Source organism: Puntigrus tetrazona, unplaced genomic scaffold, assembly GCF_018831695.1.
Source record: "Puntigrus tetrazona isolate hp1 unplaced genomic scaffold, ASM1883169v1 S000000234, whole genome shotgun sequence".
Taxonomy (NCBI): domain Eukaryota; kingdom Metazoa; phylum Chordata; class Actinopteri; order Cypriniformes; family Cyprinidae; genus Puntigrus; species Puntigrus tetrazona.
The window spans coordinates 760,305-782,539 of NW_025047902.1; the positions used below are offsets into that span (position 1 = coordinate 760,305).

A 22,235-nucleotide genomic window follows, 5' to 3' on the forward strand; every position below is an offset into this window, starting at 1 on the left:
TCATGCCCCGGTGCATTGTGGTCGCTGTCAGGGGCGCATGCGCACAGCGGAGCTCCATCTTTCCATCCCGAGCGCAGAAGAGCAGCGGATGTGTTGATGCTTTTGGACGTTTTGTTTTTATTTTTAAACCCCCAGAGTCGATGTGAAACGAACGCGAGCGGATTCCTGCTCCGTTATTGTGCTCCAGGGACCCTGCAGCGAACGCGATGCGGCGCGAGGCGGGTGTTATGAGGTAGATCGAGCCGCTGCTGCTGCGCTTCGGCCGCGGAGACACATCTGAGTGTAAATCCGCCGCAGGAGCGTTTCCGGCCCGCTCGCGAGCAGGTACGTGCGTGCGGCGCGTGCGATCGTCTGTCTGCTGTGCGTGTGTTGTTTAGGTTTAGCAGTTAGCTCTCTCGCTCTCTCTCTCTCTCTCTCTCGCTCGCTCTCTCTCTCTCTCTCTCTCTCTCTCTCTCTGTTTGTGTGTGTGTGTGTGTGTGTGTGTGTCTGCGCGCGCGCGCGTGCGCTCGGATTCACCCGCAGCCATAATGAGCCCAGAGCCTCATCCCGAACCGAACCGAAGCCGCTAGCTTTAGCTTTAGCATCGTTTATGTGCACTGGTTAGGGTTGCATTATGACATGCAGAAACGAGTGACTGTGATCGTGATACAGCTGATGATTGTCACCAAACACACGAACACACATCTCTCTCACACTCGCTGTTTGAGCAGTTAGATCAGATCCAAACGTTATTTGCTGTCACTCGGAAAATCAGGCAGAATACAGTAGTGGATGAATGTGACAGGTATGATGGGAAAGATCTCACTGACAGGTGAGCAGCACCTGGAGTCTCACACACACTGATGTGCCTCATGACATTCATAAAGGGATCATCTGCCATATAATGGTGTGTGTTTATGAGCTGATGGTCGTGTTGATGTTGTGTTATCAGCACCAGGTACAGTCTGTGACCTCTGACCTCTTTAAGGTCACAGTTGGGCAGAACTGTTGGATGCTGTGTGTGCGATTCAGGTGTTTTAGTCATTCGTTTGCTCTGTGTGTGTGTGTGTGTGTGTGTGTGCTTGTTCAGTCCTGTCGTGAGTCAGCAGCACAGTGACACACAGATCTTCTTGTAGTCCGTCCGTGTCTCTGTCCAGCTGAGGGTTGTGTGATCTGGACTCACACCTGTTCATACTCGGGCTCTCAGGAGTGACTCCAGATCTCTTGCGCTCACTTAAGCCAGTGTTTGTGCTCCAGAATAGAAAAGCTCTTATTAAAATCACTGAAATTCATCTATTATTTTTGAATCTTTCTTGCTGTCACGTTCACATTATAAAGGCCTGCTGCAGCTTTTTTCATTGGTGCAGCTCACCTGTCAGTCGTGGTGCTGACCAATCAGGGCTCTCCTGTTTGTTGTTTGTTGGATGCGGATCACTGTACACTACTTTGATGGACTGAAGAGCTTTTGATGATTCTCTTTTAGTTGATCAAATCATTCGCTGTATAAAGTACATCAGCACAACATCATAAAGTAAATACCAGCGACCATGATGGAAGAAGATTATTGTAAATTTTACCTGTAATTTACAGTTATTTTTTAATAATAAATCAGTTCTGAAATGGATGACTTCAGAGCCCATCGTGTCTTTGCTGGACACAGATCCTGAGAAATGTCTTTATGTTCCTTATGAGAATGATTTAGATATTATAGTTTGGGCTGCATGATACTGAAAAAAACTCACATTGCAATATTTTGTTTTTCTGCAATTATGTATTTTGATATAAAAAAACTCATCGTATGACTTGAATAGCACTATTTGGAGAGGGGAAAAATGAAATGATTTTGTTGGTGAATAAATTAGTATAGAGAATAAACATGACAAGCGTAGATATATGTGTCAGGTATGTCTAGCAGTATTCAGGTACAGAAATTGAATAATCAAATATGAAATAACCGCATAGTCTTCACTAAATAGATGCAATCCAATAAATCCACGCTAAAGATACAAAAGTGATTAAATGTGATTTGTTATTTGATTAACATGATGCAGAACATTGTGACACTTTCTCCGTTGTTCACCTTCACCTGAGCCAGAAGCAGCAACTTGCAGAGATGTCCTTTTTGCAACATTTTTGCACTTATTTGTAACTTCAGATACAGATAGATGCAGAAATGAATGTCATTCGGTGTTCATGTGCATCTGCACACACCAGATGACGAAATATTACAGAACACATTATAATCAGAGCGGCTGCTTTACCGGACGAATCCCGACAGGAAACTGACACGGTTCAGATGATTGGCTCGCATCCCACTTCAGCTTTAGACGTAGTGTCTGCGTGTGAGCAAAGAAAACAATCACTATACATATAATGACCAGCACGTCCTGAAACCATAAAGATTTATTTCATTTTAAATTTCAACATTTGACCAAAGGACGCTTTGTTCCTGGTTTCATTTCGAAGTTGGGACGGTCAATATTTGGCTTACAGCTGCATGTGGGTGAAATCTTCCATGTACAGGATGTTATGGTGTGTATGACATTATCTGTAGAGTAGCTGCTCGGGGTTTTCGTATAATCAAGGTTTGGATGTAAAGAATCAGGAAACTAGAGGCGTTTCTGGACGAATGATCTGATCTTGAAGTGTTGGGATTCTAATGTTCTCTTTCTCTCTTCAGGAACCATGAGTTTGCGAGAGCTGTATCTGAACGGGCCGCGATGAGCAGTGCGTATGAAGCCTGAGCACTGTGGAGACGCCTGCTGACCCTCGGCCTGCTGGGAGCTGCCACTCTTTCCATGCGTTTGCTCATTTGAGGTGCTTTTATGTCCAGATTGGAAGAGCTTTCGGACTTCTTTCTCATGGCTTTGATTGGTCAGACACTAGCGGTGGAGATCCTGTCTGCATCGAGTGGTAAAGTAATGCGGCTCTTCCTCGTGGCTGCTCTCTGAGCGTCTCGTTGCGGTCCTGTTGCGCTCCGTCTTCCCTCTTCTGAGCGTCAGAATGAGACATTGTGTCGGGACAGAGAAGAGCGTGTGATCTCTCACCAGGAGTTTTGCACCGGTCCATAAAAATGAATGGAGGAAAAGAGAGGGAGGGTGTTGAGGGCAGAGGTCAGCTGGCTCAGGTGCCCATCGGCTGGCAGCGCAAGGTGGACGTCTCGGGGGTCCTGTATGTCAGGTATGGACCGACACTCTCTGATCATGTAGCAGTATGTCTTTGTTTTTTGTCAGCGCGAGAGCAGCATTGTTTAGTTAAGGGTTAGTTCAGGGATGTCGCTCGCAGCAGCATTTATGAGATTCTGTGAAAATGCACCTGACAAAAAAAACCTCTGATTTTAGTCCTGTTTTCATACTGATGGTTTAATCTGAGGAGAGTTCTGTAGGGACAGCACTGCAAAAAAAAAAGGTGCATCCCAGATGAGCATCAGGTGTTCAGTGTTGGTTTAGAATCACATCAGAGTTCCTCATAAGTTAAGGTTAGTTACCAACCCAAAGCCAGCTGCCCTCGTCCGGAGCATGTCATTTTGTGTGGTTCTTCAGACACTTATTTGTAGAACGGGTCTAACATTATTTTAATAGATTGCTGTCTTTACTGTAATTGTGATGATTTGACGTGTGTTTGTAGTCCGAGTGGATCAGTGCTGTCCGGCCTCGAGCAGGTGAAGTCGTACCTGCTGACCGACGGAACCTGTAAATGTGGTCTGGAGTGTCCTCTCGTCCTCCCCAAGGTCAGTACTCGGACTTCATGCTGCCCGTTTCATACGATATGGACATCTTTCCAAAAGCCAGTTGTCTTTGAGCATGTTTACACGCACACCACTAAGCTGACTGGGTTTCCCCGTTTACATTCACATCAGTACCTGACAACAGAAGGAAGCTGCGTTTACATTTCCGTGTAATATACTTTGTAATAAGAGTATTCCATACATTTGTCAGTTGTGATGTTAAATTAAGCTTGCAACATGTCAGCAGGAAACTAACAGCTTGTATATTACTTCTGTTTCTGCTGCACGAGACGAGAACACTGTTTTATCATTTTCTAAATTAAAAGTCTGCTTGTGTCATATGTTTCATTCTCTCTTTATTGTAAGAGATTTGCTTAGATGCGCTTAAATCTGCGCTATCCATGCATTCCTGTCACGTATCACACATGAGCAAGCCGACAGAACGTGGGTTGTTGAGTTTACATGCCCATGAAATTGGAGTAGGAGCTAAAAAACTACCTGTTATGACCGGTTTATACATAAGCTGTTTATGACCTTACTCTGATAAAACTAAACCGTTACCACATTTACATGACCATACACATGTTTTCAGTTTAAGTATAATCGGCATGTAAACGCACTCCCTGATAACAGTGCTGATGTGAAGAATAAATCACTGTGCTGTATTTTATTGTCAGATCATGTAAAAACAGTATTGTGCTTAAGAATTTTTCAAAGCTCATTTGTTTAAATTAGAACTAGCCATAGCAATGAATGGCCTGAAAGTCATTTAATTGCTCTCTTAACGATTCATTAGAACTTCAGTCATTCAAAAAACCCCAGATATATATAAAAACAAATTGCACAAAAAAAAGAGCGTTTTTTTTAAAAATAAAAATAAAAGCCTTATTTTTTTTCAGTTAGCTAGAAACATCAGCTGGTGTTGCGTCATCAAAATGAGGAGCTGCACAGGAAGAAAGTGTTGCCTGTGGTGTTTTTGAATGGTTTTTTTTTTTTTTTTTTTTTTTTTACATAAAACTTTGCTGTGTTTTATACTTTATGTTCGGCAGTGTGTTTTAAAGGATATTATCAGGGTCCACACAAGGTCCTTGAATTCAGAAATTATAAAAAGGAATAGAGTCAAGGCAAAATTTATTCTGACTCCTTCAACATTTCTTACATTATCACAGTTTATTCACTATAGTCTGTGGTGGAAAAAAATCTCATTAGCATTTGAGCAAAAAAAGTGTCTTAATAATATGATCCAAAATATTTATCAATTTTACTGGTAGTGCACTGTACAAAGAATTTTTGGGTATACTTTAAGCACTATTTTGCTGTCCTCACGTACATAAATGAAGTACAGCAGTGATTGCGCCCCACCGCTCTTCATATTCAGTATGTGCTTTACTTGTTAGAAGAGAGAAGATGTCCATGAACTGTGTTCTGATCAACATGCTCCCTACTCCCTGAGCAGTTCACTTCACTTCGGAACATTAATTCACAGATTTTCTCGCATACTTCAATGCACTTTAAATTAAAAATATATAAATTCTCTTTGAACTGGAATTATGACAGAATATCCGGTGATGTCTACTTTGCAGGGCACATACGTTTAAATAGAACAAATGCCTGAAAGTGACGAGAAACATAGAAAATGTGCAGAGCATTGGGCCACGAAGTCTGTAATTGAGAATATTCAGAAATAATATTGTTAAAAATAGACTGAAGATTGGGGTAATCCCCACAGACTAAACACTTAACGGTTCAGATGAGATAGAAATGACCAAACCAGTCCGTCATACTGTACAGAAAGATGGATTCAATACAGGCATGATAATAAAGGAACATGACCCTCTGAATATATGAATATGAGTCTGTGCACTGCTTAAATATCCAGAGGAATTGGTGCTGTGAATTCTCATTGTGAGTATACTGTAGTTACGCCATCAGTATCAAAAACATGAGAGATTAGTAACAGTTTCTGAAGGAAGGAATCACCTCAGTGTTTTTTCATCAGCCAGTAATTCAGCATGAGAATTATTAGCTGTGGGATGTAAGGCAGGGTAGATGATTTGGTTAAAAAAACAGCTTTTTGAAGGGCTCTTCACATCCCGATAGCAATCATTGTTAAGTGGTCTAAGTGTATTTAAATGTGTTTGTATCTTCTGTGGAAGGTGTAGGACCATCAACTAATCAGAATCTCAGCCTTGTACTATAATGTGTCCTCAACGGGGAATGAGACATGCACTAATCTGATAACTTTTGTGCCGTCTCTCGTTGTGTTTCTGAGTCTGGTCATGTGTTCTGCGGGAGGCGTGGCTTTAGAAAGTGATTTGCAGGGAAGGTGGGGTCTTATGTTCTCAAAGCTAGCTCGCTGTTGTCTACCCTACCTTTCAGTGTCATTGCAGTCATTCGAGACTTACTTCGAGTCTTATAGTTTAATGTAATAGGAGTTAATATAAATGTTTGTCAAACAGACTTAAAGTCAATATATCTTTTGGACATAATATTCTGTTTGTATTATATGAAGGATGAAGAATACATGAGGAATAAAAGGCCAGTCGAATGAATGAATTAATTGTCAATTGTATGCATTCACCAAAAATGGTGCTGGAACAGTAGGCTATCTAGGTATTTTATGTGTGCCGTTTCATAAATACTGCTTATTCTCACAAATGACTTGTTATATAGGGAAGCGGGCATTGTGAGGTTAACTTCCTGTAATCAGTGTGCTGTCATTGAGATTTACTCATCCCTAAATCTCACATCAAATAAACCAAGCTGACTTTATGGCAACACTCAAGTCTTGTTTTTCTCAGGTTTTCAATTTTGATCCTGGTGCGGTGGTGAAGCAGAGGACAGCGGAGGATGTGAAGGCCGATGAGGATGTGACCAAGCTCTGCATCCACAAGAGAAAGCTGATCGCAGTAGCTACGCTTCACAAGAGCATGGAGCTGCCACCTCCGTCCCTAACGCTCACCAGCCCCGGTGGAGGAACAAGTACGACTACACATGGGCTTTTCTCTTAAACTAATGCTAACATTTCTGGAGGAGTGAAGAATCCTTTATCCTTTATAGGGCTAACTAGCATTCAGAAGTTTTTGATATTGCTACCAATACCTTGACGTTATTACTTTAACGTTATCATTATTCTACATTTACTTATTTGCTCAAACTTGCTATCACTTGCTCTTTTCAGCTTGACTCCTAAGCCACTGCACAAAGGCAAAAGTTCAAATAGTTTTAAATTTTCACATATTTTAGGCTATGTTTAGTTGAATTTTCATTTTAAAATGCTTAGCGCAGAATAATTTCTTTTGTTTTGTGCTGCTTCCAGTGCTTTCTGTTCATATGTCAGTCATATTCCATGTTCAGATGGCCATTACAATTCCACATTCAGTTCTGTAAAGAAAGCAACCCTGGAAAAATTTCTACAGCTCAAAGAGGAAGCTAATAAACACACGATTATGACAGTATAGGATTTTTATCTGATTTTTAAGAGATTCTGCCTATGTAATGAAAATACAGGGTGTTGACAGGAGAAACGCTAAACAGATGAAGCGACTACTCCTGGAATTTATTACCGTCACTTAATGTTGGGTTAAAGTAAGTTGAGTAAAAGCGTAGTATAAATCTTATCATTTTTAGCGTGATGCACAGTTTGCTTGAGTGGTCACGTAACATGTTTTTTTGAAATACAGTAGAAATTACGATTATAGATGATGATCTGCACAAGTAATTTGTAAAATCTTCATTCATTCATGGTTTTATTGCTTTATTGTTTGTTTGTTAGACTTCCTTCCTGGGGAAAAGTCATTTTTCTTATGCATCCTGATTTAAGAATTTTTAGACTGGAAATAACTGCAGTTTTTTGCAGTGCAGGTACATTAATTTGTTGCACATATTTGCATGATTCACAGACAAAAATAGCATGAATTTTTTTACATGGGGTTCTGTAGATAAGAAGGGTGCATTCATTTGTGAGGAGTTACATTACAACGCCTTGCTTTTGGCTGAAAAGAAGGCAAATGTTTATTTCATTACCCTAATTAAGAAATGTAGCATATTGTGTTAGAGAACATTTAATTGTGTGAAAAGAGCTTTAGACTGTGTGGGAAAAGGTTGCTGTGCATTTAAAATAGATACTGAATGAAATGTATTGAAAAAATATTTGTAAAATCATGTACCCTTCAAGCATGCGGACATCTTTTTGTTGGATGCTGTTGTCACTATGATTTTAAAATTTACTAGAATAACTCCTTCGCTACTCTCTCTCTCTCTCTCTATATATATATATATATATATATATATATATATATATATATATTTTTTTTTTATTCTCGTTTGCGTTGAGGCTATTCTGCCTGCTTAAAAAGCATTAAACTCCATATCCAGCCCTACTGATCTCTACCCTTTTAAAACTTGTTCCAGTTTCTTTTTCTTTTTTTTGCTGACTTTTACTGTGTATCGTGGCAGGGGTTCCTATGATGTAGATAAAGTAATGCTAACCTGCTGATAAACAGCATCACTTTCTGTGGCAAGTAACGTAACCAGCAATGATCTCAGAAACCCAAGGCAGTTTTAGCACAAACTCTCAGGGGCTCTTTTACCGTTGTTAAGAAAACCATCACTAAATGAGCTCTCTCTCTCTCTCTTCCTGTAGGTGTGACCTCCATGGCCTCTACCGCACAGCCTCGAGCAATAAGGAGTAAAACCCACGAGGGCCAGCCAGAATGTAAGAACCCGTTCAAGGCTATGATGGCTGCGGGGCAGCGGCACTTCTCTCCAGATGCGTGCGGCCCGCAGCAAGAGGTTTTCCCTGCGTTCTCGCGGCAGAGGCATGGAGGCATGCTGAGCCCTCCCTCGCAAGCCTTCGGTGACGGCTCTCTGTCCCCACGAACGGACGCTCTCGGGAGCCCCGACGGCTTTGTGCGCAACACCCCCTGCAGCTTCCAGGGGACCGGCAGCCCTGGGTCCATGCACAGCAGCGGTCGCATCCCTCTGTCTTCTCCCGGAGTCATGATGCACGGCTCACCCGCTGCCCAGTCGTCTTGCATCATGGCCGGAAGGACTAACATGCCTCTGTCTCCCCCGGTCCCCAATAAGAGCCCCATCATGAAGAAGCCCCTGTGCAGCTACCAGCCGGGCATGGACTCCAGCAGGGCTGTGTTCCCTCACAAGACTCCGTCTGCTCCCGCCTGTGCCCTGCAGAGCAAGCAGCTGAGCTCCGAGAAGGACCCTCTCGGGATCCTGGATCCCATCCCCAGTAAACCCAACCCCTCCGCTTTCCAGCCCAGCGCCCACTCTCAGGTACCAATGATGAATGTAAACATCCCCCCTGCCATTGTTCCGCTGCCGAGTAACCTTCCTCTGCCCTCTGTAAAACCCGGACCGGTGGGTCACATGCAGAGGACGCAGCACACCGCCTCAGTCTCGCCATCGCCCGTCACCTCACCCGTTCACATGTCCGGCCCGGCCCTGGGCCGCATGGAGGCGTCTCCGCAGCGCTCCCGCTCCTCCTCCACCTCCTCAGAGCAGGGTGGCTTTGCTGTTCCACCCTGTGGCACCATGAAGGTGCCGCCACGCTCTCCCAGGTCCTCCATGAGCTCGCCCCGGCCCGCTCTGCCCTCCAGCCCGTCTGGAAAACCGGACGCTCTCCACCAATACAAGGATGTGCCCAGCCAGCTGCTGGCCGGGATGAGCGCTCAGCACAACCCCATGTATCCGCCGGCCCCGGGCCCTGCCCTGCAGAAGGAGCATCCAGGCCTCTTGGGAATGCCACTGAACCAGATCCTTAACCAACACAATGCTGCCTCTTTCCCCGCCAGCAGCCTCCTCTCAGCGGCCGCCAAAGCACAGCTAGCAAATCAAAACAAGCTGGGGAGTGGCGGGGCGAGCGCGGGTCCGTCTGATGCTGGCAGGGCCGTCGAGGGCCACAATGCTCTAAATACCATGCTGCCACCCAACCCTGGCATGATCGGGGCTAGCAGTGAGGGCCAGAGTGGACGTGCAGCGCTTCGGGACAAGCTAATGGCGCAACAGCGCGACCCTCTGCGCAAGCGCAAGCTTCCTCCCAGCGCTAATCACGACGCCTCTTTCTTCATGAGATCGCCCTGCCCCTCGGCTGAGCAGATGAGGAAGACTGCCCGGATGCCCTCCAACACCTCGATGGCTCAGCTGCTGCAGTCTCTGAGCAACCACAGCTCGCATGGTCCCCGGGGCCGAAGTTTGTGCGAGGCTCCGAGCGTGCAGGTCCAGCAGCGGCTCCACGGCCCTGGAGTGGAGTCTACGGTGCAGTATCCTGCCGGGATCAACCAGATGCAGGCCACGGCCATGGGAAACTGCAGGCCTGTGAACCAAAGCGGACAAGTTCCTCACGGAAACCACGTGTTGAGTCACGCAAACGTTCACTTCCAGCCACGCACCCCGCAGAACACCACCTGCATGCTTCCCAGCGGTGCTGAGGGTGCGCCCGACACAGGTGAGGGTCTGCACAGGTGTCATGCACTAGAGGGTGGGCGGGGGTCATGTGATACACTGTAGTGGGCTTATTTTTTATTTAAATTTTCTAAATATTCCCAAATGTGTTAGTTTACCCAAAAAAAATCAACATTCTGTCATTCATTACTAGTTGCTGGAGACCATCATGCATGCATCCACATCATGTAAATGAGGCGTGTGTGTGTTTGTCTGTGTGTACCTTTTGGCTCTTATGGTTTTGGAATGATATGAGGGTAAGTAATGACAGAATTCTGTAATTATAGGCCTTTCATGAAACAACTTTATTCTCAAATATGTGTAAGTAAATGCGTTTTGCAACTTCATAGATCATGTTAGTTGATGTATAACATGACGTGCAACGTAGCCTAATATTAATGTAATCCAGTGGATACTATGTTGGCACTAGTGGAAGTCAAGTATCACGGGCCGCTTATCATTTACATATTACATCACCAATAAAAGTAATTTTGAATTTTAATATTACAGTGTAAATGTTATTAGATAGATATCTATATCTAAAATAATACCCCCATTAATAAAACCCCTAATGCTGTCAGTATCTGACCAATTTTCTGAAATTTTGCCCTTTATTTCTGTCAGAACCACTATCATCAAAGATGATTGGCAATTAGCATATAGTTTGGATTTTTGATTACCCCTTGTATGTTTAGATGGCATGAATAATGTACCTTGTAGTTTACTTTTTGAAAAGTTTGCACACCTGTACATAGACTGTCATCAGACTCCTATTTACTAACTTCACCCGATCCTTCGTCTTTGGGTGTGAAATAATCAACATTGTTTAGGGCACCGACATCACGCAGATCATTTAAAGGGGCAGCTAACGTTACTTCAGACTGCATTGTTCTCTCCCACTCCTCCATGTCACAATATTATAAATTAAATAAACTTTGTGTGCAGTAGTTTACACAGGACTGAAAATGTGCATTAATACACCACTATATGTTATGTGGTTTATTTTGGATATTTTTGTGGTGAGAAAGCTCTTAACATTTGCTGCAATAAATCAAACAGCACACCTAGGTTCCTAACTGAAGAGGAATTAAGAGTGTTAGACAATGTTCTAGATTAAATGCAGGGTTTTTAGGTCCAATAATTAGCACCTCCGTTTTTTCAGAATTTAGCATTAAAATGTTACACATCATCTAGGTTTTTATATCGACTATGCATTCTGTTAGTTAGATTCATCCTCAGCATAGCAGTGAAAGCTAACACCATGACACCTGGTAATATCTCCCAGAGGTAACATGTACAGGTTGAAAAGTAACGGTCCTTGCACTGAACCTTGAGGAACTCCACATTTCACTTGTGAACAATATGATACCTCCTCATTTACTGCTAGAAACTGATAGCGGTCAGATAGATATGATTTGAACCATGCTAAGGTGCTTCCTCTAATGCCAACATAGTTTTCTAGTCTCTTCAAGAGAATGTTGTGGTTGATAGTGTCGGACGCTGCTCTAAGATCTAATAGCACTAATAACGAGATAAAACCACGATCAGATGATAGAAGCAGGTCATTAGTAACTCTAATGAGAGCAGTCTCAGTACTATGGTACAGTCTGAATGTTGATTGGAAATCCTCACAGATACCATTTTTCTCTAAGAATGAATATAGTTGTGAGGATACTACTTTGGGAAAGGAAGATTCGAGATTGGTCTTTGGGGTCAAGATGTGGTTTCTTAATGAGAAGCTTAACTTCAGCCAGTTTGAAGTTTTTGTGGACATATTCTAATGACAGTAATGAATGCTGGAAGCAGCTCTTTTAATAGTTTAGAATAGGGTCTAACATACATGTTGCTGGTTTAGATGATTTGAGTTTGTACGCTTCTTCCTCTCCTATAATAGAGAATGAGTGTAATATTTCCTCAGGGGTCTATAGTGTACTATCTAGTGTGAAACTGTAGCTGATGGCTGCATGGTTTACAATTTACTCTCTGATAATATCAATCTCAGAAGTAAAGTAATTCATGAAGTCATTACTGCTGGGAATGTTAGCTCCTGTTGATGCTTTATTTTTTGTTAACTAGTCACTGTATTGAATAAATCTGTATGATGGGATACTTTTCTGCCAAACAATAGAAAATACTTCTACTAAAGACTATTTGAATTTGGGAGAATTTGCCAGAGAGCAGAATTCTCCCAGTGAGCACAGAACAAGACTTCTCTGAATGTCTCTGATTGGCCGTTTCTTTCATAAGCTCAACAGAACTAATAAAGCACAATGCAGTAAAAATGTGCCTGTATCTGGCTCAGTGCCTGCCAGTAAAGACAAATCTGAATTTTGCAGTTGCTGGTGACACAAGCACACCGCTGTGATAGGACATCAAATATAAAACATATTATTTGCCTGTTTCTCTGCTTATATGTGGCAGCTTCTAATTACAAGGCCAGAAGAAAAATAACTTTAATGTTTTGAAAGTTGTCATTAAAAAACATTTAAACAATTAAATACATTTTTGTGGTGGGCCACTGATTTTTTTTTTTGCAGGGCATGTAGATATGAAAAAAATCTTGCACTGCATCCTGCTGAAATTATTATACAGTATAATAGGTACCACTCTGCATATTGATATGTTATCCTATCCTGAATGTTTGTTATTGTTATTTCTTCAAAATATCTTCCAGTAGAACAAAGAAATTTAGTATAGATTTGGAACTACTTGAGGATGAGGAAAGGTACAGAAAACGAGCCGGGAGTCAGTAACAGGACATGGTTAGCTATCTGTCTATATGTACACACACACACACACACACAGTTGTGGAAAAAATTCTTGAAATTTCTTGAAATTTGCATGTCATTTATTTCGTACTGTTCTGAATAAGCCATTTCACATAACTGATGTTTATATACTCTTTGCAAGATGATAAATTGCCAGAATTGACAGTAGTTCAAAAGTTTACATACCCTTGGATCTTAATACTGTGTGTAATTTACTGGTTGATCCACTTCTGTCTTTCTGTTTCGTGATAGTTTTTCATTTGTCTGCTTTCTGTTCTGCACATTTTCTGCCTATTTGATACCTTTTGAGATCTATTTGTCATATAGCTCTCTATGAGTCCCTCAGTTGTCCTCTGTATGATTTTGAGATCCATATTTTCAGACTGTCAATTTTGGATAGGGTTTCAATGGTCATAGATGCTGGAAAACCAAAGAATGAGCAGGAGCTGGAGGATTTTTTTTTTTTGAACTGCCCTGATCAACAAGGGACTTGTGAACAACTATCACAAAATATAAAAACCTTCAAGGTTTATCCAGGAAATGACACACAGTACAGATTCAAGGGTTTGTACACTTTTGAATAGGTTAATTTTTATAAATGTAGTTATTATTTTGTCTTGTGGAGAGTGTTTAATCATCTGTTATGTGAAATGGCTTATTCAGGACAGTACTAAATAAAAATCATTTTCATGATCCCTTATTTTAATAATTAGCATTTTGCAAACTCTGCAAGGGGCCTGTAAACTTACGAGTACTACTATATATATATATATATATATATATATATATATATATGTATATGTATGTATATGCAGGGCTTAATTTGTGCTGAAACAAGCAGTATTCGGCACCTCATTTTGTTAGATCCTCTTCCTCACATGCCACTGATATAAGAATTATATTAGATAATCATGGAATTTTATTTAATAAATTTTCCGAAACTTTGAGGCCTGTAAATTACTGTCTTTAAAATGCATTGGTTTTCCAGGTCTTTTCATGACCACACGAACCCTAATAATAGCAGCTGTTGCATGCTGTAGACTTACGTTGGTCCCCCAAATGATGGCGTGGATGCTTCACTACTTCTCCCTTCTCTAATCACATGCCAGAGGTGTGTGTGTGTGTGTGTGTGTGTGTGTGTGTGTGTGTATTCTGATTCTGGCACATCCCTAATGGGAATTTTTATTTATTATTATGTTAATGAATCATTAATTACTACCCATACTACAAAAGGTATAACTTTGCAATGCTTCTTTTTTGCTTGTTTAAAAATTAATTTGAATATTTTATTTTAGCTGTTTTTAATGGGTCACAGCCACATATTAATTCAAATGAAATTGTAATTTAACATGATCTTGTCTGTTAATAAATTGTTGGTTAGGACGTTCCTTTTTCCAATGCAGTCTCCATGAAAGTTTCAGGAAAATCATAATAATACAACTGCCCCCGCTTATGAATAGCTTATTCCTTGATAATCAAGTATTTAAATATAACAAAGTAAAAAAACTTAAAATCATAATCACTGTCCTGTTCGGTCCTGCTATGATGTCGTGGGGTTTAAAAATTATAATAAGACTTATAATAAGTGAGTGAACAGGAAGCCCCAGTGGAAATGACGCCCCTGCATACTATAGACTGGTGTGTTTTTATATCAAAACACTGATGTGTTTGATGTCCAGTGTGTACAACAAGAAAATTGTGAATTGTAGAACTGATTTTTAATTGAAAAATATAATCTAGATTTTATTTGGACCAAATAACCAGTCATAATGTATTAACCTCAAGGCAAAACTTGCTTTTTTTCTTTGATTTGTTTGATCCTGCTTAATAAGCAGGATTTTTTGTTGTTAATTTTTTGGAAAGTCTCTAACTGTTCCTATAAGAGGGTTCTGCTGATGTTTTAGCATCTTTTGATCTTGTCATTCTGTCATTAATTACACACCCTAATGTCTTTTAAAACACACAAGACCAATTCCAAAATTTTAGATTAAAATCTGAGAGCTGTCTGACCCACCATAGACGGCAATGCCAGACCCATAAGCGCAGTAAGGATCTGTAAAATCAGTGGTTCAAATGTAATTTTACAGACCTATGAGAATACTTTTTGTGTGAAGAGAAAACAAAACTAACGTGTGCGCTTTTATTTATATCCTGGAACATTTTGGTTGCTGTCTATGGTAGGGTCTGAGAGCTCTCCGATTTCATCGAAAAAAGGTCTTTAAAGGGTTTAGAAGGACATAAGGGTGTGTAATTACTGGCAGAATGTTCAGAATTTGAATCTTTAAGTCAGTCTGTCCAAACTAATTATATTACAGACATTACCTGCTGTCAGTTCACCATAATGTCATCATAAAAACTGCTGTCATAATCACTTTCGGTAATCACTAAATCAGTCATTTGTTAGACTGTAAGAAAATAAAAGAAAAAATGGAGTTGTCCTCAATGCATGCCTGTAAATTACTGCTTTTTGCACAGATGCAACACTAGCATGTTCTGCTTGAGTTTCTGTTTTCTTTCACTAACATGCTTAAAAACCTGTATGTTATACACCGTGTACACACATCTTCAACTGACCCATTCAGTTAAAAGTGTGTGTGTGTGTGTGTGTGTGTGTGTGTGTGTGTGTGTGTGCGCGTGAATCATACCTTGGAAAGCAGTACCAGTCATCTCACTGCTGTCTCCATGGCAACCTCCCCAGCAGCCGCTGGCAGTCTCTCTCTCACACACACACACACACACACACACAAACAAACAAGCGGTCGCAGGAGCATCGTTCTATGACACTCAGTGTTCGTTACGCAACACGACATGGCTGCTGTCGCACATGCATGTCATTTTAGTGTACTTTGTAGTTTAATCTTGATTAAACCTTTTAAAAGCAGCTCACTGACCACATTAGCATTCACACACACGCTGATCTGCAGCTCCGCTAACGAGACACACACTCACTGTTAACAGATATTTATAAACTCCAGCCACTAGTCTGCTCTGGACCTCATAGCCCTGATCAGGTGTGTTTGATCAAACCGGAGCCGAGGGACACTTCGAGAGCCTCCAGGAAAGGATGAAATATCTGCAATGCATGTGTTGCTTACATGAGGCCGCTTTTTAGTTATAGTGGCTTTACTAGCATAACAGGTCAATTTTGACAATTAAAGTTAATATTTGCTTCATTCACACTACTCTTATACACAAACTATAATATTGTTTTACATTTTGTGTCTTTTTCTTTTTAAATCAGGGCTGCCATTCAGATATAAAAAAAAAGCAATCATACTCTCTAACACACATTTTTCAAAAACCAGATCAATTCCAACTTTACCTGTCTGGATGGAGTGGGTTTGTAGCACACTGTGATTTCAGGAATAAATATGATGTTTTAGTTCCTTCTGCTTGCATTCTTTTGCATACTTTATTTCCTCTGTGCTGACCAGTGCAGCCGATGTAAAGATGTTAGGGCCTGACGCTTTTGTGCCATTGCTAACAGGTGATGCAGCGGCTCTGAGCTGTAGCATGGCTAACGCTCCTCAGATGATGGCATCAGCTGGGCACCTGTACCATCAGCATCATCAGCAGCAGCAGCATCCGGTGCTGCACGTCTCTGCTTATCCCGGTCAGGGCCATTCCTTCACTACAGCTCCTTTCACAGACAGTAACGTTCCCAACTCCAACAGTCTGCCTTGCCTGTACCAGGATTACCAGGTGACCTGCTCTGTCCAATAGAACAGCTCTATTCTCTGACTGTGGTGACTCTGATCTCAATGACATGCTTCTGTTTGTGTTCAGGGCTGCATGTCTGAAGGCGGTCCGCCGGCTATGAACTCTCTCTCTGGAGACGCAGGCCTGTACCGTGACGCTCCGCAGAAGCTGCCAGCCGAGGTGTCCGTGCCAGGAGGCTCTGGAGGTCAGAGTTCAGTGGACGCGATCTATAGAGCGGTGGTGGATGCCGCAGGGAAAGGCGTGCAGGTGACCATCACGGCGGGTGCGAGCGGAAGCACACAGGCCAGCCCTGTCCCAGCGCTCAGTGCCATGAGTACCTTCACCGCCTCTATCGGTCCTCCGCTTGGCCTGCCTCACGCCGTCAGCGCTGTTATTCATGCCCCGCGGGGATCAGAGGGCACAAGCCGGCCGCCGGTCAACCGCAGAAGCTCTGAGCAGAACACCCCCGACTCCGCTGACGCCCACGAGTTCTTCCGCTCGCCACGGCCGCATTGGGACGAGCCCAGCCACGTGACCTGGAGAGAAGAGATCCTGGAGTGCTCCACGCAGATGCGCAGCAGCAAGCCTGAGAGGAAGGCTCTAATGGAGTGTCCGGCGGAGACGGCCTCGGACGCTCAAATGGACGACAGCGTGACTCTGCGGTTCAGTCACCGAGCCAGAGAGCGTCTGGACCTCAACGGAGCGCTGCCTCGCGCCGGATACGGGGAGCCGCTCACTGGAGACGACCAGTCGCCCGGCTCCTCCACCAGCTTAGAAGGGCCGCTGCTCAAAGACTACACTCACTTCAATGGGCACTTTAACGGACACTGTGCGCCCAGCCCCTCAGACACCAAGAGCCTCAGCAGCGAGGAGGAGCTGCGGCACCCTGACTCTCCGTCAGCAGAGCTGCTGCACTACAGGCCCCGGGCCTTCAACATGGGCGAGCTGGTCTGGCCAATCAAAGGCTTCCCGCCCTGGCCAAACAAACTAATGGGAGAAGAGCATGGGCGCAATCCCAGCATGCAACTGTCAGAACAGGCCAAGGTAAGTGATGCTGCCTTGTCCCGTCTGTATGCTTTCAAAGGTACCTAACGCAGAAGTCAGCCTGTTATTATAAAAAGTGAAAATATGTTACAGAAGCATCCTGTTGACGGTTCGCGGCTAGCACAGCGGTAATTGCTTCAGGGAGATCTGTCTCGTAGTTTTGGTGGGGCATGGGATGATCTGTGAACTTGTCAGTGATTGCTTGGATTATAAAGGCTTTGAGATCAGAGATTAAAGTCAAATCGTTACGCTGTAGTACTATATATTGCAGTTAATAGTTCTTTAGGTAATAGATCTGCTGTTTGAACTATTGTTTTTTAGGTGGAACCAGAGCAGCTGAAAACACTAACACAAGATCTTCAGATGCTGGACAGAGCCAGCAAAAAAAACAGGAAGTAAGTTTCTCTGAAACGCATGGATCTTAAAACACATCTGTCTACAGGAGAAAGAAAAGAGATTAAAACAAAAAACTAAAATTTACCTCAGAAGTTCAATGCTCACATGAGAATAAAAAAGTATTGAGAATGGTGAATGCTGTGTCTGACTTTTTACATGCTGTTTAAGAGCTAGTAAAATAAGCCGACGCTATCATGAAAACCAGCAAACAAGTCTTGTTCAGACACTACAGCTCTTTATAATGCTGTCTAATTTTCTGATTCTCCCTTCAGCAATCACACAGAGTGGAATAATAGAGAGCACTGAAGTGTTTGAAATGCCACGAAACTATTTAAATCCTCAGTCACCTTTCAGCCAATTTCTAGTGATAGGTTCACAGTTGTGAGTTTAATTCACATTTATTTGAATAGTGCTTTTCATAATAAATATTGTTTCTTTGATATAAGGTCCTTGGCGAGAGAAATGTCTTTACTCAGTTCTTTAATAGGCTTTGAACCCAGTATGTTTGTTTCCTTTAAAATACATTAATTCCTAAAAATAGCAATGGATGCTGTAATGACAATAAAATAAAATAAATACAATTTGGTCAGGGATGAGGAATTCTCTCTAATCTCCAGTGAGGTGTTCATCTAGCAACCAAATAACGTGAATAACAATAATACATAGACTAGATAGATCATGACATGAATGACCTGAACTTTCATGTTTCTTTCAGAGTGCTTGTGTGTTTGTGGAGAGGTTCAGCTCGAGTCTGATGTTTTTAGAGGGTTGTTATTAATGCATCTCATGTCTCTCTCCCTCGCAGGGCGGGAAAGCTGAATCATCATTTAGAAGCTGCGATTCATGAGGCCATGAGTGAGTTGGACAAGATGTCTGGAACTGTGAGTTTCTCTCTTACACACACACACACACACACACCTCATGGAGCTTCTCATACTCGTTCTGATTGGATGAAGGGATGATACAGTGAAGCTGTTGTCTGTTGATCTGCAGGTTCACCAAGATCGTCAGGTCAAACTGCCCAAACCCAAAAGGAGGAAGATCTCCAGATAACAGCAGCGTCAGTGTGTGTCTTTCTCTCTCTTTGATCGTGGTGCTACACTCTAGCAGACGGCTCTTCATGGCCCCGCCCTCATCCAGTGACTGACAGGTGCTGGATCAGCCAATTAGAAAAGGCAGCAAAAACAACTTGCTGAAGAACTATTTTTTTCTAGTGTACAAGGAAAAATATCAAAAATGCAAAAAAAAGAAAGAAAAAAAAAGAAAGAAAATTACTGCATTTAAGAACACAGACAGTCCAAATATTTCTGATATGTTTTTGATGTGTACATAGACAATACAGAAATTTCATGGTAAAAACATGGGAAGAAGTGTAAATACTGTAGGATAATGACATGTACAAGCCAACTCAATGCACACTTTATCTTCAGCTGTACAAAACACAAAGCAGAAATGTCTCATTGGCCCATAAGGCCCTGCGACATTACAATGAATAAGAGTCAATCTGAGACTTTTCTAAGCTTCAGTTTGAGTTGTATTTTGTGTGTGTGTGTGTGTGTGTGTGTGTGTGTGTGTGTGTGTGTGTGTGTGTGTGTGTCAGGGTGGACTTCACCAGCTCAATGCGTTAGATGCGGGTTGGAATCGAGCTTGTGGGCTTCTATATATATATATATATATATATATATATAGTTCAGGTCTTCCAGCACTAAACACTAATGCATGAATGTTTATCATTGTCCCGTGTCATTCTGCTTTACAGTCTTTATACGGTTAAGTTGGCCTCTACTTCGTGGTATTTGTTTGAGTTAGACAGCAGTAGTTCGTTAGGTTTCATTGGAGTCATTCATACCGTAATGGCCAACAAAGAGGAAAACTAGGGGCCTTATAATGGGTGTTATAAATGATGCATAGACTCCCTGTTTATTTCACATGTTCAGTTAAACTTGGCAATAATACGGCCCTGCGCACAAAGCCTTATACTTGTGCACACACTTCAGTATTATTCCGTTATCACAGTGTTTCTTTGCCATTCAGCTTGCACTCAGTATTTTCTCTTTTAAAGTTCAAGAAATGATCAGTACTTGTGGAAGATCTTCATTTTGCTGTCCACCTAATGATAGAAGCCCCCAGTCATATCAGTAATGAAATAAAACTTGATTTACTCTACATAAAGAGGCTCAGGAGCCTCAGCCGAACAGCAATCACTTTATCTCCGTAATGTGGAAAAAGGAAAACGTTCTCAGTAGCTGCAGACTTTGGCTTTTGGCACTGCATCCACATGTCAGGTGTCCGAATCAGTCACAAACAGGAACATATCAGCCAGACGACGTCAGAAACCACAGAGCAGTGTTTTCTTTGAGTGCTGTATCATGAAAGGACACAGATGAGCAAATCTCATACAGACTCAGGAAAATCCTGCTATCGTTCAGATTCGGGTTCATGGGGTTCATGAGAGACGTTACTTCTGAGTGACAAACCGATAGGTGTTTGTTGTTGTCTTTGTGTCTGTTATACTTTCATGAATGGAACAGAAAGGTTAGAGAAGTGACTGTAGGGATCATAGGCCAGGGGTCAGAGGTCAGTGCCGGTTGTACAGAATCATTGGACAACATGATGTGACATGGACATCTGCCAGTAACACTAAGTCAATATGAAGAGCTGATTAAATGATTAAACTCTATAGATATGTGTGGGATTTGCAGCACATTGCTGTGTAAAACACTCATCAGTTTGAAACTCTAAAGCAGGGCAGGTTAAATAGCTCTTGGCCATTTTCTCTCCTTGTCATCAATCTTTACAGAAATCTCACTACAAAATTAAGTGCAATATTTCCTTTCCGTTGAACTGGGAACTATATCGGCACAGATATCGTTGATGGCGTCTCTGAGGTGAAACCTGCTCATGACTCGATCGACTCGTGTGTTTCTGCTGGTGAAGTCGACTCTGTTGTCAGTGCAATGCTGCGGCTCTGTGTCTAAAGTCTTACTGTTCAAGGTCAAAAACATTTTGTGTTCATGTGGTCAGTGTTGCCCAAAACATTTTCCATTTCAATTCTTGAGTCCTTTTCTTTCATTTCCTGTGTGTGTGTGTGTGTGTGTGTGTGTGTGTGTGTGTGTGTGTGTACACATTTTTATTTTATTCTCTTTGCTTGCTATTTTATGATTGGTATCTGACTGGTATTACAAACCTCTCTGATGTCAATATTTTGTTTTCGATACGTATCTGAGTATATATTTTCTCACCAGTATGTACTTTACAGCAGTCGACTTTGTAAAGTATGTTGTGCACTTGATTATGTTTGTTTCTGATAGCTTTGATGTGGCTGTTAGGCTTAGTTTGTTAAAGTCCATAATTTCTTATTGTTTCATTTGATTTTTTTAAGATGTCCTAAACAGCAGTTTTGTAAATATTGTGAACATTACAGGTCATGCTGTGATGTGACATTGAAATGATATTGCACCAATGTTTCAATTAAAACCTGGTCACTAAAATCTTGGTCATTAAACTGGCGTTTTTACCGTAGCTTTATATGATGGATCATCGGAAATTATTAAAAGTATATTTTTGGTTTTTAATGTTTAGTTTCAAATTCACTGTAGATTTCCATTTCATTCAGTGGTTGGTTACATTTTATGTTGAATTTTTTGGACAAAATTCACAAATTTCAAATTGTTTTAGTTTTAGAGATTAGCTAATATTAAAGTTGTTCAATTTATATACAGTCTTTTTGAATTTAAGGTTGCCGTTGTGCAAAGCTGTGTTTTGTCACTGCTAAGAAGAGACGTCAATAAAAGGAGTCGCTGGAAGGTAAATCCGGTCCAGCTTTAATCTTAACTAGTAACAGAGCGATGGTCTCTTCATCTGAGCTTTTACTGTCTATCAAGATCAAATGGTAATGCTAGAAATGTGAGGTTAATGATCACGTGATGAAGCATCTCATTTGACACAACATTTCATGTGTATAACATTTTTTTATGGTTTGAAGTTTTTCCTATTCTTACTGCAATATATCTTTGGGTGTTGGTAAAAGGTCAACTAAGATCAACTGATACTCCTGCTTAAGAATCCAGAAAAAAATGGTCTAGCTGAGATTCTGTAAGCATTTGTACTTGATCACAAACGTACATGAGCCATTCGTAAGGGAAATACTGAAGAAGACACTG

At 41.7% G+C, this 22,235-nt stretch overlaps 1 protein-coding gene across 1 annotated transcript; it reads left to right on the plus strand.

Moving 5' to 3' along the window:
* Window positions 1-30: 30 nt before the first annotated feature.
* On the plus strand, window positions 31-21,563 carry LOC122333308 (methyl-CpG-binding domain protein 5-like). The gene is made up of 10 exons (XM_043230866.1): window positions 31-324; window positions 2,660-3,159; window positions 3,607-3,709; window positions 6,508-6,688; window positions 8,352-10,169; window positions 16,421-16,635; window positions 16,720-17,676; window positions 17,998-18,071; window positions 18,878-18,953; window positions 19,066-21,563. The coding sequence occupies exons 2-10, from the start codon at window positions 3,053-3,055 to the stop codon at window positions 19,123-19,125; spliced, it is 3,591 nt and encodes a 1,196-aa protein (XP_043086801.1). The 5' UTR covers window positions 31-324; window positions 2,660-3,052; the 3' UTR covers window positions 19,126-21,563.
* Window positions 21,564-22,235: the final 672 nt, after the last annotated feature.

Bases quoted from the DNA above. Each gene is read 5' to 3' on its own strand.
- LOC122333308 (XM_043230866.1), top strand. From the start codon at position 3,053: ATGAATGGAGGAAAAGAGAGGGAGGGTGTTGAGGGCAGAGGTCAGCTG. The intron at 6,689-8,351 runs GTACGACTACAC...CTCTTCCTGTAG, and splicing joins CAGCCCCGGTGGAGGAACAA to GTGTGACCTCCATGGCCTCT. The intron at 17,677-17,997 runs GTAAGTGATGCT...ATTGTTTTTTAG, and splicing joins AACTGTCAGAACAGGCCAAG to GTGGAACCAGAGCAGCTGAA.